The following is a 17,461-nucleotide window of genomic DNA, read 5'->3' as shown; positions in this document are numbered from 1 at the left end:
TTCTCCATGTGCACACCGTACCCAACCGACGCGGCGCAGATTAACGGTGGAGATAATGAAGCCGGCGGAATAAATTCACCGTTGGGGCCTCCCCTTGAAGAGACAAAGCCGACAAAGCCGACTATGGTCCTCACAGCCAACGGGTGCGGTTGGGCAACGCAACGTTCATGGCCCTAATGATGGCCATAACATACTCATTCAGCGGAAACCGGAGCCCGTACTCCAAGTGTCGCATGTATACGCCAAACAGGTGGCCCGGTGGAGGACAACAGACGGCCGACCCTCCTCGGGGATAACAATTTTGTATCCCCGCCAAAGAAGAAATGGCCCTCGAACAATGTCTCGCCGAACAATCGGCTAACTTATGGGTCCAAGCACGGTCAACGCGTACCTTACGTACGTCACCGTGATCCATAACGCATCGCCTCCCCTCTTTGGGACGAGCCTTTTCAGCATCATCACCAAAATCGTCTGCGTCATCATCGACATCATCGTCATCCTCCCATTCCTCCAAAATTCGAGGATCAACTTCAGGAGAAGGAGACCTAGGGCCCCCAGGCCTTATCAGGAGGGCGTCTAATATCCCCTCCCCATCAACACGCAACGGGGAACCCCCCGCCGCAGAAGTGCTAGTCCCGGCGTCAGCAGAAGACATAATAGCAATAATTATTTAACAAAATAAAAAGTGAAGAAATTTGTTTGTTTACCTTGAAGAAAAACACTCGCCGGAGTAACAACTCTGAAAATTAGAAGACAAAGAAGCCCTTGAAAGTTTAGAGAGAAGAAAAATTTTGGAGAATGAAATTGGTGGCCAATTTCACGGAATAACTGCCCTATTTATAGGGAACAGCCCATGAAGCGTCAACCAATCAGCGTGCAGACACGTGTCGGACATGCAACCACGGGATGTCAATCGTTGCAACAGTTGGACGTCAATCAATGCAACAGTGACCAAGCGTCTTCAACACGCCCATTCATATCTCTCCGCCTATTCACCTTCCTCAACAAATTCCCAAGCATTTGTAGCGCCGGCCGGGGGCAATCAAAAACAACCGGCACACTCAACCCTGGTCTCGACCAGCGTCACTTTATTTTCCACATCGGATGCCCTTTACACACCCATGTGGAGGGGGGATATGGTACGGCCTAAGAAAGATCAGGCCGAGGTAAAGGAAGCCGCCGCAGAAGAAACCGATGCAGAAATTTTTTTACAAATTACTTGCGCAGAATATACGCTCAAACGTACATCGGAGCCCATACCACGGCATAGACTACGCTGGGGGCAAATTGATGGGGCATATTCTGCACCGCTGACCAAGTCAACATATTGAGCAAGGTCAAAGACATCCACAGCAAGTCAACGGCTTAGACAAATGGCCGATGCAGACCCATCGGCTGTCACTGGGTCTCGGCATGACAACTTGCCAGCCGGGGCACATACCCGCGTACTCATATCCAAGATCCCTCGGCGGTGAGTCAACAGGGCCCGCCGGCCTGCCATAGGTCCCTCAGCCGAGGGGTAGATCAGTCTTTCCACCTGCTAGCCACTTGGCCACTTGGCCACTACGTGACAAAAGGTGAAGGTCTATAAATACTCCTCAACCTTCATTGAGGAAAGGATCCAGAACTTAACCTAAAAGACACTATTCATCTGGTATAATCTTCCTTATCTCTCTACAAAATACATTCAGCCAAGTAACAACTTATCCCTTAAGTTTACTGACTTGAGCGTCGGAGTGAGTACGCTTGGCACAAAGCCAAGCCCTCAGTTCGTTCATTGTTGCAGGAAAGGCCGAGAGGAACAATTAAGGAAAGAAGGATTCAACTCAAGACATTATTCTACAAGCCACGGGTGGTAACCATACTTGCTCTGGAATTACACCCGGAACAATTATTAATATCAAACATCTATAATTTTAACTAATATATAACGAGTAAACGGCACAAAATGCGAATTGACAAACGTGAAAAAGTAAGGGGGAAAACTGAATTTGAATGAAGGGAGTAATAATTAGTACTTATACTGTTCTTTATTAACATTGGTCATGATTTTCTTGTGACTGGATTTTTTTACACAACTTTTTATGGAAAGTGGTCTTCACAAGTCTAATTATTTCTGGAATTGAAGGAGATATTGTACATTTGTACCCGTATTATTGAGGGAAAAGATTTGAAGAGAGCGAGCAACAATTATGTTTTTAAAAAAATCAATACTATATATATAATCCGAAAATTAAGAAACTTCAATGTAATTAAATAAATATATACTTATTATTATACTATATAGTTTTAATCAATAACGCCGTGTGATAGACCTCGCCAAGGGTCTTCAATGTAAATATTTATATAGTTTTGGTTGAAGTATAAATTTAGAGAACATCAGAACATGTTGATTTTCCTTAAAATAAATATGCCCCACTTATTGTAGTACTCGTAATAAATAGAGTAAGGAAAGCAAGCAATCTAATTTAAGCTTCACATTTTCATGTTGATCGAAAGTTTGTGGCCATAACTTGATATCCTTTTTCACATACGCATTCGAAAACATAGACGACTCTCTAAGAAGCTACCTCTATTCCCGATTTCCAATGAGCGAGCTTCGAACTTGGCCACCTAAATTTGAGTCAGTTTTGTTTAACTCAATTTTTTTTACAAAATTACTCTAACATCAGCTAAGCTTTATTTAGTTTAGTTTAGTTCAACTCCACTAAATTCAGTCCAATTTATTTTGGTCCTGTTTGGTAATCAGCAGATTGGTCAAGCAAATTATAAATGACAAATTGGATTAACAGGTTTGACTGGTATATTTCAATTAGCAGATTTAGTAGAAGTGTTTGGTAATTAGCAGATTTTGGTTAATAGATTGTTGAATCTATGTGTAAATTGTTGACGGACTCATATTTCACAATCTACTAATGTGAATATGCTGGGTAGAACAACATATTGGAAAACAGTAGATTGAGCTTCAACTTACTCTTTCAATATGGCCATGTTTGGTAGTCAGCAAATTGATATTAGCAAAAGCAGATTGGTTAAACAGATTATAAATGACAGATTGGATTAACATGTTTGACTAGTATATTTCAATTAGCAGATTTAGTAAAAGTGTTTGGTAATTAACAGATTTTGGTTAATAGATTGTTGTATCTATGTGTAGATTGTTGACGGATTCATATTTCACAATCTACTAATGTGAATATGCTGGGTAGAGCAACATATTGGAAAACAATAGATTGAGCTCCAATCTACTCTTTCAATATGCCACTAGTTGAGATCCCGTGCTAAAGCACGGTATTTGTGAGAGTTTGTTATATAGAGGCTAGAGCTCGCAAAAATTTAAAATATTTACATAAATGAGTACTTATAATAAATGTTGTAATGTACTAATTATAATGTTAGTAGTATTATATAAAAAAAGGGCTATTATTCAAAGGATTTTTAGATTACGTTATTTTTGTGTGAACCTATTTTTATTATGAAAAAAAATGATAGCTGGCGATTATGGAACAACATAATCTAATATAGGGTCACTACTTTGTTATTGCATTGATCACAAAAATTTATAGATGACTTAATCTTTTAGTTTTAGTTATATGAGGATTATAGGGGATAAGAGGATTGAGTTAGGTACGAAATGTAAAGTTATAGGAGGATTATAGGGGGATAAGAGGATTGAGTTAGGTACGAAATGTATCTAAAGTGCATATTGACCTTATAACGGAACATATATAAACAGTATACGACACATCTAGAAGGATGATTTACAAACAATTAAAAATACTATTTACCCCCATACTCTTTTTTCTTTTATTTTTAATAGGAAAAATTAAATGTATTGAATCTTTATTTTTAATAGGAAAAATTAAAAGTATTGAATCTTACTCCATATACTTTATTAAGAACTACCCATATTAATAAGGATGAGATAACTTAAAAAAAAAAAAACAGTTTATTTAAAAAAAAATGCAAATAAAATTGAAACCATGCAAATTTATTTATTCAGTATGGGTGCATCTTGTATGTCAATGATTAAAAGATTAATATATTTCAGTCAATATATTTCGTAGTATATAAGTATATAATCTCGTAGGAAGATTTGGTAGTGTATAATATCGGCCCCACTTTCTTTTGTACTATATCAATTGCATTGAATTCGGAAAGAATAATTTAATTTGACTTTATAATTTATTGAGATATTTTATTATATGACAAATTTGTCAGTAAATCAATCATCAATTATTATAATTTTAGCATGGGCCCACCACTATTGTCAATCATTTGGGCGGAAAAATATTGATTAGTTCTTATTCTTTTAGTTTAGTGGGGATTTACCAAATACTCAAAATAGTAGATTGATGAGTCAATCATGCTAAAAGTCTTGAATATGCTGAGAATTTCTCAATCCGCCGTTTACCAAACACCCCCTATGTCATTTGTCAAACACTCAAAATAGTAGATTGGTGAGTCAAACATGCTAAAAGCCTTGAATATGCTGAAATTTTTCCAATCCGCCGTTTATCAAACACCCCCAAAAGCCGAAAAGAACCGGACTTAAGGAGTAAGGTGAACAAACACCATTTCAAAGCAAAATAAATCCTCTCAATTTATTTTCTCTCCATTTACTCTCACAAAACATATTATATTATATATTTCAATCCCATTTATTTACCTTTTTATTTACAAAAATAGAGAGGATCCTTACTAATTTCAAAGCCATGTTTCAAAATGCAAATACAAATAATATTTACATTGACCCGAAAATGATTCATTCTCGATAACTCGATAGGTAGGGCCCACTTCAAAAATAGAAAAAAATGGTCAGGTGAGAAACCCGTCCGCATTTGGAAAAACAAACAACGAACGAAATAGAGTTGCAGCCAGCTTTCGTTCTTCCTTTTAGAGAGAGGAAATTATCCAGGTTTAGAGAGAGAAAGTTGTACATTCTACACTTTTCTTATCAAATTAGGGCAAAATTCCTTCGTCAATTGCAATTTTTCATTCTTTGATTCAAGCAGGTAACATTTAATTGCATCGTTATCACATTAATTTTAGTAATAATTGGAAAAATTCAGGAATTTTGCTGCTATTTCGAGGATTTTATCGAAATCCTAGCAATTGTTGTTCGCGCATCGTTAATGAAGCTCGTTAGAGGTTTAGAGCAGTTAATTTACTGCTATCTTGAAAATCTTTGTTAGTTTGTTGTTGACTCGTTGCGTTGAATTTGCTTTAATGTTTGTACGTATATTAATGTTTGTAATTCTGGAAATTTGCTGTTTTTATCGAGGATTTTATCGAAACTCTAGCAATTGTTGTACGCGTATCGTTAATGAAGTTCGTTAGAAGTTAAGAGCAGTAAATTTACTGTTCACTTGAAAAATCGTTGTTTTTTTTTTGTTGTTGGCTTGTTGCGTTGAATTTGCGTTAATGTTCGTATATTAATGTAGGTTGTAATTCTTTTGTCTTTATGCGTTTGCGTGTTTGTTTTAGCTTAATTTAGTGTTAATTGTTGTGTATAATTTGCAGATTTTGCGGTGAAGGTGGTGAAGAAGAGGTGCATTGTGTGGAGAGATGGATGTAGGCGTGAGTTATTGCGGCGGGTGTGGTGATGTATGATTTGTGAGGTAGTTTGTAGCACGATAAGTTAGGGTTACGGAGGTTTGTTGCGGCAATGGCGGATGTGGAGGCTTTTATGGAAGCTGCGGGTGCTAAATTTAGCGAGTTGGAGTTGATTGGACGTGGCTCATTTGGTGATGTTTATAAGGGGTAATGAATTTGCAGCACCACCTTTTCCGAGAATTTATGATTTTCCTGCACTCCAACTATATGGTCTTTGTAATTTAACTTAATTCACTAGGATGCCTGAACATTGAAGTGAATTGGTTGTTGGGACTATGCTTTGGGTAGGATTATGATTTTCGGGTGATAAACTTACTCCACCACACCACATTAAATTTTTTGATGACGGGTTTAACATCTTAACACAGATTCATCTGTAAGATGGTTTTACATTGAATTTATAAAGCCACCTTATATTTATTAAACACTTTTCCATAAATTTTCTTCTTAACTAACCATGTTTCAGTAAGGGGTATACGTGTCTGTGATGGATGGTTCTACACTAATTTTGTGTAAGACTGTTTTATACGAGACCTATTGATATCTTAATTAGTTGAATAATGTATGACATGAGACTAGGGTTTTCGAGCTTCCGTCACTCCTGGAGCGCATGGGATGTTATGATTTTTCTATATTAGATAGTTAGTTGGAATGAGGATTAATTCACCTGATGCTTGGCCTTGCGACTGTATTTCTCTATTTGAAGAGATGATGAATATGTTGTTGTTTTGGAAATGTGATGAATATTTTTGGTACAATTTAATAACATTAACTCGAAGAATGAGCATCATATTATGGGATTTTTGGATTATAGTTTGCGGGCCTTGGTATATGATTAGTAATGATATAAGACTACATGAACAATTGATGATAATAGTAACCTGCGTGGTAGTCTTGTGGTGCAATATTGATTACAGCTTGTTGCAACTTGCACGGTTGTCAACTTATCAGAGTTTTTTCTTCCCTGTTTTGCAGTTTTGATAAGGAACTCAACAAAGTAGTTGCCATCAAAGTTATTGACCTGGAGGAATCGTGAGTATATTTACACAATACTTTTTCTTGTTAGGTTTATTTCATTTTTTCAGCGTACTTTTTTTTTTTCTGGAAAAGTTTGAATGGATGAATAGCCTGTCAATTGCAAGATTTGAACTGTATTATGTATCTTTGCTCTAGGTGTTTACTATTTGTCATAAGATACGTGTTCCATCAGGCCCCATTAGTTAAAGTTAGCTGTAAGGTTATCAGTGGAAGCGATGAAATTTATATGCCCATTGTCTTGTACGGAGTGTTTACTCGTGTCATTTCTTTGTTGTCTATGATGCTGGTTATAAGGTAAAAGAAGTGTTCGGAGCTGTTAGAAGGTTTATCATCATAAACTATTACCAAGTGGCATCTCCTAGCTATTAGGAAAATAGAAGTATCTCTCGTGGTTAAGCACATAATATATTGTTCGTTTTGTCAGCTTTCATGCTTCATGTCAATGTGGTTGATGACATGACTTGAAAGAAATTCGATAGGACTTTGGAGAGCATGAAAAAAATTCTTTTGTTATCCACTATCAGCATTTGGATAGGACAAAAAGATTGTCCTATCTATGAAACAATATAAGGTGTGTGGACATGAAGAGAAGAGGTGAGTGGTACATGTCTGTTTTGGTCTTGAACTTGAGTCATTTTGAAATGAAATGGGGTAAAAAAAGAATGTTAAGGGGTTTTATTTTTTTGCTTTCCATCTAGGCTAGGATTAGTTTTTATCGTGTTTAAGAATTTTGGCATTCCATCGAATGACATTTGAGTATGATCTCATTCTTATTGCTAAAGGAGTAGAACTACAGTTATGAGGGCAGTCCTATCTCTATAGAAACTGGAAATTCTATATGCAGTGCTTTGGGAATTAGTTGTCAATTACAGAAGAAATCAACTAGCTAGGTCTCCTAATGAGAATTTTAATGAAGATATCTTTTAAATCTGGGGTGCCTTATTTATGCTGGCTGCTGGATGCACGTTTGACTGTTCGTGTATCACAATGGATTTCTGAGTATCTGCTAAATATCAGCTCCTGGGTCCACTCTGTTCCGTTGGTAATTTTAATCTTACTACACGTTTGTCCATTTAAAGATGTTTCTGTCATGTGGATATAGCCTTGAGACTTACTGCTGTTTCGAAATAAGAAGATCAACTTTCCTCTCTCCATTTTGTTCACTCTTAAATGGAAAGCAGTTGTTAGCTGTTAAAGTTTCATAGAGTGGATTCTATAAATCAGGGCGTGTGATGATCTGATGATTGCTGAGCTTGTGATTGCTTTTCGTTTTTGCCTTTTTGATTTTACTGGGTATGAAATGATTATCCGAAGTTAATTGTTTCATCTTATTCTTATGTTTTTTTTTTCAGCGAAGATGAAATTGAGGATATTCAAAAGGTATGCTTTGTTAGATGCTGACTATTCATTACTACATGATATTAACTGTTAAGTATCGACTATTTATTATATATGTTAATCTTATGTGCTCACAGGAAATATCAGTTCTATCTCAATGCCGGTCGCAATATATCACCGAATACTATGGCTCTTATCTACACCATACAAAACTATGGATAATAATGGAATATATGGCTGGTGGTTCTGTTGCTGACCTAGTAGGTTACTGATATCTGTCTCTTGCTTTTATCCCCTGCTGTTATCTGTTACAATTTATGTTACATTATCTATTCGTCTCAGTATGTATTTGACTGTAGTAGGAACAACTTGTATTACACGGTTACAGGTTGTATGTAATACTAAGGGTGTTTGGCTTTTGTTTTATGGATATGATGTATATTCTCTTATTCTTGGAATGGTCCAGCCCATCTTATCAAGTGACTTAGAGTAAGGCTTATAGGGTTATGGTTACACATTACCTGCTCATTACAAATAGTTGTATTACACAATCTTGGATTCTTGGAGATAGCTTCATATGTAGTTTGTACTCACATAATTTGTGATAACAATTACCAAGCGACATTCCAGATTTAAAACGTCAGTACGCAGCCCTTTACATGTTTAATTGAAGCTTGTCAATTTACCCAAAAAATTGATCCATTCTTGTAAATATCAGTACAGAGTTGAGCAAACACCTGGAGCTGTAGCTTATCATCCGCGCATTGCCGAGGTGACGACACCAAAATTCAACACTCAAGAAACCTTTAGACTAGAGCCTTTCACAAAGTCTAGGCTCTTATGTGACGTGGACCATAATTCCCTTCCACTGATATAGGAATTGTGGGTTAGTCAATGGCTTTGAGTAGTTCTGATTTCTGAGGGCTTTATACCTGTGATATGGCTCACAAGTTTGTGGTGTCCATGTGACTCTGCTATATGACTTGGTGTACGTGTTGGAAGCTAATGGTGCAAACCGCAAAGCTTGATGTCAGACTTAATAGTAAAATATTCGATCTTCAAGTGACCTTAATAGTTGATACCTAATGCCCCTTGGTTGGCTTGAAGTCCAAAAATCTGTTGCTTCGATCAGTTCTACTCAACTAGAGCAGGACTATGCCCATTTTTATTTAGCATTGTGTGCATGGGTTCTTGTTATCTACGTTGCTCTCTTTAACCATATTGTAATTTTCATGTAATCTTAATTATGTCTATGAACTATGCAGCTACAACCAGGCCACCCTCTTGACGAACAATCGATTGCATGTATCTTACGTGATTTACTGCATGCTATTGATTATCTTCATGCAGAAGGCAAAATTCACAGAGATATTAAAGGTAAAACCTCTGTCAACTGCTTTACATCAATATTACTTTCAGTGAGTGTTTTTCCCCCACGTGATTTCTGGTAGGAAGGTTCCATATAGTGTGTGCATGTTTGAAGCTTTGTATTGCGACAAAAATAGTCTTGAGTTCTGGACTGAAACATCTATGTTATATGTTGCAGCTGCAAATATTTTGTTATCTGAGAATGGTGATGTAAAGGTACACACCTCTCAGGAATCTGTAATTTTTTGAGTTATATGGTGGGCATCAGATATTTGATTTCTTATTATTCATTCTTCTCTCATGCATTTTCTTTGGTTTAGGTTGCAGATTTCGGTGTCTCGGCACAGTTGACGAAAACAATATCTCAGAGAAAGGTATGGTGTTATGGTTTAGGTGAGATTAGTTTATGATCTACGATGTACTCACTATTCTGCTTTCTTCATTTTTCCCTTATATGACAATGACTTTTTGGCCTTACTCTGATACTGAGATTGGTAAAGCTTTACTGACAGCTTTGTTACGTTTATAAGGAAAAATGATGAACTTGTATGCTAGATGATGTTGAATTAGTTTTGAATAGATGCGGTGTATTGTGTATTGTTTATTACGTGGAAGCATCAAATGAATGTGAACATCCTCTGTCCTCTGCAATCTGCATGTGGCACAAACTCTTGTTCATGTTTTTGAATAATTCATTAAGGGTGTGTTTGGATAGGAAAAAAGGAGGGAAAGGGAGGGGAGGGGGAAGGAGGGAAGGGAAAGGAAGGAGAGGGGGAATGGAGTGTGGGTGTTTGGATACAATTTCCCTCCAAATCTTGCCTATTGTGGAGAGATTTTGATTAGGCTTGGAGGAGGGAAATTGAATCCTTCCAAATCTCTCCCCCTCCATTTCCCTCCACCCTCATTTCTTATCCAAACAAGAGATTTTAAATCCCCTACTCTCCCTCCCTTTCTTTTCCCTCCAAATCACTCAATCCAAACACACCCTAAGGCTTTGTTTGGATGAAGGGAATTGGAGGGAAAGGGAGGGGAGGGGAGGGATACAAAATTCTTTGTTTGGATAACAAAAGGAATAGGAGGGAAATGGAGGGGGAGGGATTTAGATTTTGGAGGGAAATTGTAACCAAACACTCATCCTCCACAGAGTCCATACCATTCCAGATTGGCTACTATGGACCACAGCATAGATGATTCTCTTTGGCTGATAGATGTTTCCTTTGTTACTCACACGCTAAAACCCACAAGCTTTTATTCTTCTCATGTTTATACTGGGAACAACTGTGGGGAATTTTTTTAGGATGACTTGGTTTTCATAGACGGCCTAGATCTTTGAAAAGGGATCTGCGATGGATACACCACTTGGGGCATAAAAAGAACCTATTTTTCCAACTGTGTAGGGCTGCAATTCTTGCAGTCATATACTCTAGATGGATTGAGCCTAACTGTAGAATTTTTGTTGGAAAATGCTCTGATGTATGTACTATTACCTGCTCAGTTCGATTTGAGGTAGCCTGTAGGCCATATAAATCATGTGGGACAAGCGCAACTGCGCAAGGAATACTAGATAGCTTAGTTGGCTAATGTTTTAAAACTTAGAAGTGCTGTAGGCGTTTTGTAACCGTGTTTAGGGGGGTTTTTGTAGTTGTTCCTTGTTTCCCTCGTTTGAAGGAAGAATACTAATTTCTAATTTCTTCAGAAAAGAAAATAGTGATCGAGTATTAAACTGGCTTAAATTAATCTTATGTTATGGGCTGTCAATGTCGTATGAACAATGGGTATATGTGTGTAAATATAAATATATATTAAGGAAATGAATTTGGACCACACAAAAACACCCTACCCCACATGAAATTGAATTTAGACCACACAAAACTTACTAAAAAAGGAAAGGGGAACCAACACCCGACTAGCATTGAAAAGGAAAGAGGAACCAACAATCAGACTAGGAGGGAGTAGTATATTAACTCTGTTACATGTATTAACTGTTTCAGACGTTTGTTGGAACACCATTTTGGATGGCTCCAGAGGTAATCCAGAATTCAGACGGCTACAACGAGAAGGTACTTTTAGTGCCTCTCTTTTTAATCTGTCATCCTTTTATAATGGACCTGAAGAATGTTTCCTTTTTGTGGCTGTTATCTTGACGCAGGCGGATATATGGTCACTTGGCATAACAGCAATTGAAATGGCAAAGGGTGAACCTCCACTAGCAGATCTCCACCCCATGAGAGTGCTTTTTATCATACCTCGGGAAAATCCTCCGCAGGTTGGCCATGGTTCTTGGCTTCTCGCCTTCATAAATATTGGTTTGGGATAACATAAATTTTGTACTCTGAATATTCTTTTTTCTTGACTCACAGTAGATTGAATATTTCTTGAATGCAGTTAGATGACCATTTCTCTCGGCCCATGAAAGAATTTGTCTCGTTATGTCTTCGGAAAGTTCCTGTTGAGGCAAGTTTATCTGAGGATATATGTCTCCCGTCCCCTTCCCGATGCTGGTATTGTTATCAGTATTTCCTCTGAAGGCTTGAGCAGAGTTCTCGAACCCTTGTGAAAATTTCAGTTAAATAATTTGCATCTGTTTATTATATCTATGTATGTCTTAGTGTAAGTTTTGTAGCTGACGGAAAATAAACATCAACTGTCCTCGTGAAATTTCTGTGTTTGTAGCTTGAAAATAAATTTAAAGCTGCAAAAGTATATTCATCAATCATATTTATGCCGATGTTCTATACCGAATCTTTTACCTTTACTTATATACTCAAATGTTACCATCATATTAAGGCATACTTTTCAAATATTTTGTACTGGGTCTTAGTTGGATAACTTGTAACTATGTGTCATTTTATTGAGCCAGGAATGATCATTAACTCTTGTTTTTCTTTCATTTTCTTGTTTGGTTTCAGAGGCCTAGTGCAAAGGAACTTTTAAAACACAGGTTCATTAGGAATGCCAGGAAAAGTCCCCGACTTCTTGATAGAATAAAGTATATCTCGGGCACCTATTTTACTGATCGTTTAGTTTCCTGTCATAGACTCATAGTATGTGGAGCTGTATAACTAACTATCCTATTCTTCTCTTAGAGAACGTCCCAAGTATCAAGTGAAGGATGATATTGACAATGTCAGGAGTAATCTCAAAGCTTACGGTGAGGGTTCTGACACTGTCAAGGTCGCAAGAGAATCGAGAGCCGAAGGAACTGTTAAATCTAGGTGGGTGAATGCTGGACTGTTAAAATATTAAAAAAGAGTCTCTGTTTTGTTTATGAGTTGACTGACATTAATAGCCTCAGCAATCAGGGAAAAACTTTTAGGAATCAGGGATGGGACTTCAGCATTGGTGCGTCTCAGAGTACTGGCACAGTCCGTAGTGTTGTGAGACAGCCACCGGTGCAGGCTAAGAGAGAAGATACGTTAAACAATGTGGGTACTCCAAGGAGAAATTCTGATGGAGACAGCCAATGGCATGTTTCATCTGGTAATGGGCTGTATGAATCTTCAGAAGTTTCCCTTGGCAGATATTCCAGAGATGAGGTAAATCAGCTCACTAAAATGAAGATTACTTGTCTGTATTTTTAATCTTTGGGACCCGAGACAATCTTATTTTTCGGTTTAGATAAGCAAAGTAGGTGTCTTGGTATTTTTAGTGGCTTGACATGTGGGCATACTGAGAATAAAATTTATTTGCCTACAGTTTTTTTTTTTTTTTTTGATTTATTTGTGTTCTGGAAAGGCGGGGTGTGTGGCAATTCAAACATGGGTTATTTATTAGAATCTATGTTGATCTTTCAAATGTAAGACACTACTTTTTTTGTTCGATTCCCAGTTTTCTTGCTGTATTGCACAGCATTTATATCTTATGTTCATGCTTTAAATTTTAGGAAGAGGGCTCTCTGAGTGGATCAGGAACAGTTGTTGTACGATCTCCCAGAGGTCAGTCATCACCCTTTCACAGTGATCAGAGCACTCAGGTATGATTATTGTTTTATATGTCATATGGATGTCCTACTCAGATTGCAGTTGTACTCGTTTGGTCGTTTCTATATGTATTTTTCTGTTTTCTTATTTTTTTATAAATTTTTACAGTCTAGTGGCACCTATGCTTCTTTTGAGGATACCTCAACTACTAGTGGCACTCTTGGTGTTCGTGCCCAACGTGACGAACTGGAGTCTCCGAGAAGTCCTAAGTCTCGACTTGTGTTTGAGGAAACAAGTTCTAGCTCTTATGAAGACAGTGCTACTAACTTGGCAGAGGTTGGTTTTGATCATTTGATGCTTTTGTATAGCTATTTGTCTATATTTTTCCACGGCAATCATACCTTTTGATATTTTGATTTGAAGAATTTGACATGGTTTTGAACCTTTTTTTTAATTTTATTTTGATGGTGTATATATTCTCATTTCTTGATGAGTATTTATACATTTTTGGTGGATACATTATCGGTCTTGGTTGGTTGTTACAGGCATTGTTATCAGAATCCCGATTCGATCCCATGATTCTACGATTTTACGATCCAAAAATGCTTGACCGATCCCGGATCCTACGATTCTATCACGTTCGTAGAATCTTACGATCCTATTTATTTGAAATTTTTTAGAGGTAGGATCATAATACGATCCTACGATCCTACGATCCTACGATCCGACTCCATAGTAAACATATTAATATATATTTTTATATAATGATATCGTAAAACCCAAATTTCGTATATTTATTAAAAACATGTTCATGAAATGATACTAAAATCATTCATTATCAATATTTTGTGGATAAATAAGTGTTTTGATCTTCAATTATATATATTTACCAAAAAAAAAACTATATTTAGTGAATTTGTAGAATCTTACGATTCTACGATCCGATTCTATCGATTTGATCCTACCCTCCCCATCGATTCAAAGTAGAATCCCGATCCTAACAACATTGGTTACAGGCAAAGGCGGCCATGCAAAAAGGTTTGAGGAAAGGTTTTGCTCGAGAAAGACCTGTCTTGAACAGAGCCAGCAAAGACACGCAGTATAACAATTCAGATCAGATGCCGAATAGTTTTGAGTCTCCTAGGTTTGTCAACTAGATTTCTTTGTTAGTTAGGTGAAAGATTTCGTGGATTTTTTGTAGCCAGAAGTCCTAAGTCTCCTAGGTTTGTCACATAGCTATGGTTGATGACTGGACAAAATTTCATTGTTCCGCTTCTGTTGCAGACAGAGCCGTGACTATTTGGATGCTCAGAAAGCTTTCTCGAGGTCGCCCAAAAGGGACGATGAAGAAAATTCTAGAATGTCTATTGTCTCATCATCTATATCATTATCAGCCCTGCTTATCCCATCGCTGAAGGAGGTTGGTTCAAAATCACATGCTCTTTATTAGATAATGTAAATGCTTGACCACCGTAAATGTGTTTATCCGAGTCATTCATCATGCTGCAACTTTTTAACTGTCAAAATTTCTAGTATACTTGCATGTCAGAATTCCGCGATGCTTGATGGTGTGTTGGGTAATCTACTATGAGATGTCAAGCAGTGAAAGACTGAATTTATCACAAGTGTCTGCATGTAGATTGTAATGACTGCACACATGTAGCATTTCATTGTCAATGAGAAGCCTCACAAACTATTGAAATCCTTGAATTAGGTAATTGTTGAGGATTCCGGAGGGGCTGTTTGTGCTACTAGAAATGCTCTTATTGATATGGAGCGGAGAAAGCCCGGCTCTTCTGACGTCCTTGTGAGTAGGCTGCTTCACCGGCTTGGAAGGTATACATGAGATATATATCATGTTTTTTTTTTCCAATCAATTATTTTATCACGTCAAAATTCCAATCTGCAGTTCATATCTTCTCCCTTGTAGCCACAGTTCACAATGGGGAAAAACATGAACAAGCTAAATGATAAACTATAGCCCAAAATTCCAATCTGCAGTTCATATCCCAAACAAGAAACGTAGAGGCCCAAGAATATAGTTACCTGAGAAAAAACTCGAAAATTAAGTTAACTGAAATTTTTGAAAAATTGCCAGTTCTCGGGATCCCTCTTTGAAAGATCTGCAAGAGTTGGCAGTCCATATCTTCTCGAGGAGCGATAAAGCTGCAGAGCAGGGCAATTTGATGTCTGATGCTGATAGTAAGAAAAAGCATCAGAGCAAAGAGTCACTTTCCAATCCTAACATGAGTCCTCTAGCAAGGTTTTTGCTTGCGAGGTTAGTTCCAATTCTGTAATTCTCTTTTATGTGAACAAATTCCTTCTCCTCTAAACTATATCATTGAACAATTAATGAATTATAACAAGAACAGCAATATCATCAACCTAAAACTCTTCGACGTAGTGTGCTGAGTGATAACTCTTGAGAGCATTTGCACTTTCTAGGGTTCAAATATGGACACGTGTTGTTGTAGTCTTCTGTTGAACCTGTCTGAACTTTTGCTTAACTATCTGTAAATGTTTATGCACTGAAAAATATTGCGTCTGGGTGCAGATGGCATGGCCAAGCTTCTCGTGATCTAATTTCGACATAGGAATTTGTCTTTTTTTTTTTAACATAGGACATTTTGATTGGGTTTCTTATTTGGGTGTGACCTAATCATATATATTGAGTGTGGATAACACTATGAGTTGATTCCCTCCGTTAGACTGGGGTTATAGCTATTATTTCTTTTCTCGTCTTCGAGAAATAATTTTGCAATTACAGTGAAAGCACCATTAGTCAGCTTGATCACTGCAATAGATAGATTGTATCGTAGCGCAGAGCTATTGTAATGTTGCTGTTCTATTTGTTGATATAATATGTTTGCCTTATGATAGTGTTGTGTGTTTTTGTAGAGAAAAATGATTACGCATCTGAGGTAGTACCTCAGACCTTGTAGTTTTTGAGCATATAAACATTTTTTCTGAGCATATTATCATTTATAAATATAGTTTTTGAGCAATATTATATTTTTTTAATGTAATGTTTTAGTAAATGTGCTCAAAAACTTTATACTAAAGCAGAACTCAAAAACTTTAAAATAAAACTCAGAAAATAAACAATAAGAGGTACTACCTCAGATGTATAATCTATGAATTGGTTTTTGTATTTGAGCTTTTCTCACTTCTGTATTTTGCAGGGTTGTTTGTACACCCGTCTAATATTATCTGCAAACTCGATCTGCCTATTTGATACAATAATTCATGTGACTGGGAATGACCATAGATTTAGGGTTGATATGCCAGTGTCGAACCTGCCCTATCTCGACCCATTTGTCAGTTTTTTTTGCTCATGTTAAATGTATTGGATATTTGATAGAGGCGGGGTGTCTAATAGACAGACATCTTTGTTGACGACGAAAAAGGGATACCCTTTTTTCACATTCAGGTATCCCATATATTTAAAATTCTCTAATCAAAAGGCTCGCTGGGGTAATTTAATAAATTGGCTTTGCTCAAGATCGTTCTAAATTTACTTCTAATTAGTTGAATCATGTTGCATGAAAATATTTCGTTATAATGTTTAAGATGGACGCATAAAGGTGCTGTCGATAGGGCAGTCTGTGTGAAAGGAGCATAGGATTTGAGATGGATGGCGATATTCTTCAACATTATCCGATCATCTCATCTCGCGCTCCACCTTCAACCTTAAGTGACATTTGCGTCACATTACGGGTATATGTGGTGCAGCGCTACCTATTTACAACTTTAACTACTCGATTATATTGGCAAATACGCTCATGGAATCACTGATAACCTTGCCAACAGGCATCTGTGGCAACATGCCCATATCACTGCCCTTTTTTACAACACCGTTAACACAACTCCTACTCAACTCAGACTCATTGGGACGGTTATAAAACAAAATGAGAAACTCTTGAAACGAATAACTTAAATAATAATTAAAATTTTTTACTATAGATTTATACAAAATTTTGTTTAAAACCATTGTACCTATAAAACGGTTATAGAATACTTCATCTATTTCTTCTCATTCTTTAGATTCATTCTATTTGAATAAAATACTTTCTACATATATTCAGTCACGGGTATTAGATTAGCAAGAATGTTGAAAATATATATGAGAATCCGTTTTACATATACAACGGTTTAAGAGAGACCTAACTTCCACTCCCATA

At 36.9% G+C, this 17,461-nt stretch overlaps 1 protein-coding gene across 2 annotated transcripts; it reads left to right on the top strand.

The window, feature by feature from the left end:
- The first annotated feature begins 4,833 nt into the window (after positions 1-4,833).
- LOC141646990 (uncharacterized) lies at positions 4,834-16,658 on the top strand. Of its 2 annotated transcripts, none has more exons than XM_074455016.1 (21): positions 4,834-5,015; positions 5,524-5,763; positions 6,592-6,648; positions 8,007-8,034; positions 8,130-8,252; positions 9,258-9,369; positions 9,539-9,576; positions 9,681-9,734; positions 11,352-11,420; positions 11,510-11,626; positions 11,746-11,814; positions 12,270-12,349; positions 12,447-12,575; positions 12,656-12,896; positions 13,244-13,333; positions 13,449-13,616; positions 14,297-14,424; positions 14,565-14,700; positions 14,995-15,116; positions 15,379-15,558; positions 16,463-16,658. In XM_074455016.1, exons 2-21 carry the CDS (start codon positions 5,669-5,671, stop codon positions 16,482-16,484), a joined length of 2,058 nt encoding a protein of 685 aa, XP_074311117.1. In that variant the 5' UTR covers positions 4,834-5,015; positions 5,524-5,668; the 3' UTR covers positions 16,485-16,658. The 2 variants fall into 2 exon arrangements, with proteins under 2 accessions (XP_074311117.1, XP_074311116.1); XM_074455015.1 differs by lacking the exon at positions 16,463-16,658 and adding an exon at positions 15,835-16,159.
- The last annotated feature ends 803 nt before the right edge of the window (positions 16,659-17,461 follow it).

Source organism: Silene latifolia, chromosome 3 (assembly GCF_048544455.1).
Source record: "Silene latifolia isolate original U9 population chromosome 3, ASM4854445v1, whole genome shotgun sequence".
NCBI classification, from domain to species: domain Eukaryota; kingdom Viridiplantae; phylum Streptophyta; class Magnoliopsida; order Caryophyllales; family Caryophyllaceae; genus Silene; species Silene latifolia.
The sequence above is the reverse complement of the archived record's forward strand: the minus strand, read 5'-3'. Positions and strand labels throughout refer to the sequence as shown.

Bases quoted from the DNA above. Each gene is read 5' to 3' on its own strand.
- LOC141646990 (XM_074455015.1), top strand. From the start codon at position 5,669: ATGGCGGATGTGGAGGCTTTTATGGAAGCTGCGGGTGCTAAATTTAGC. The intron at 11,627-11,745 runs GTTGGCCATGGT...TCTTGAATGCAG, and splicing joins CTCGGGAAAATCCTCCGCAG to TTAGATGACCATTTCTCTCG. The intron at 14,701-14,994 runs GTTGGTTCAAAA...TCCTTGAATTAG, and splicing joins TTATCCCATCGCTGAAGGAG to GTAATTGTTGAGGATTCCGG.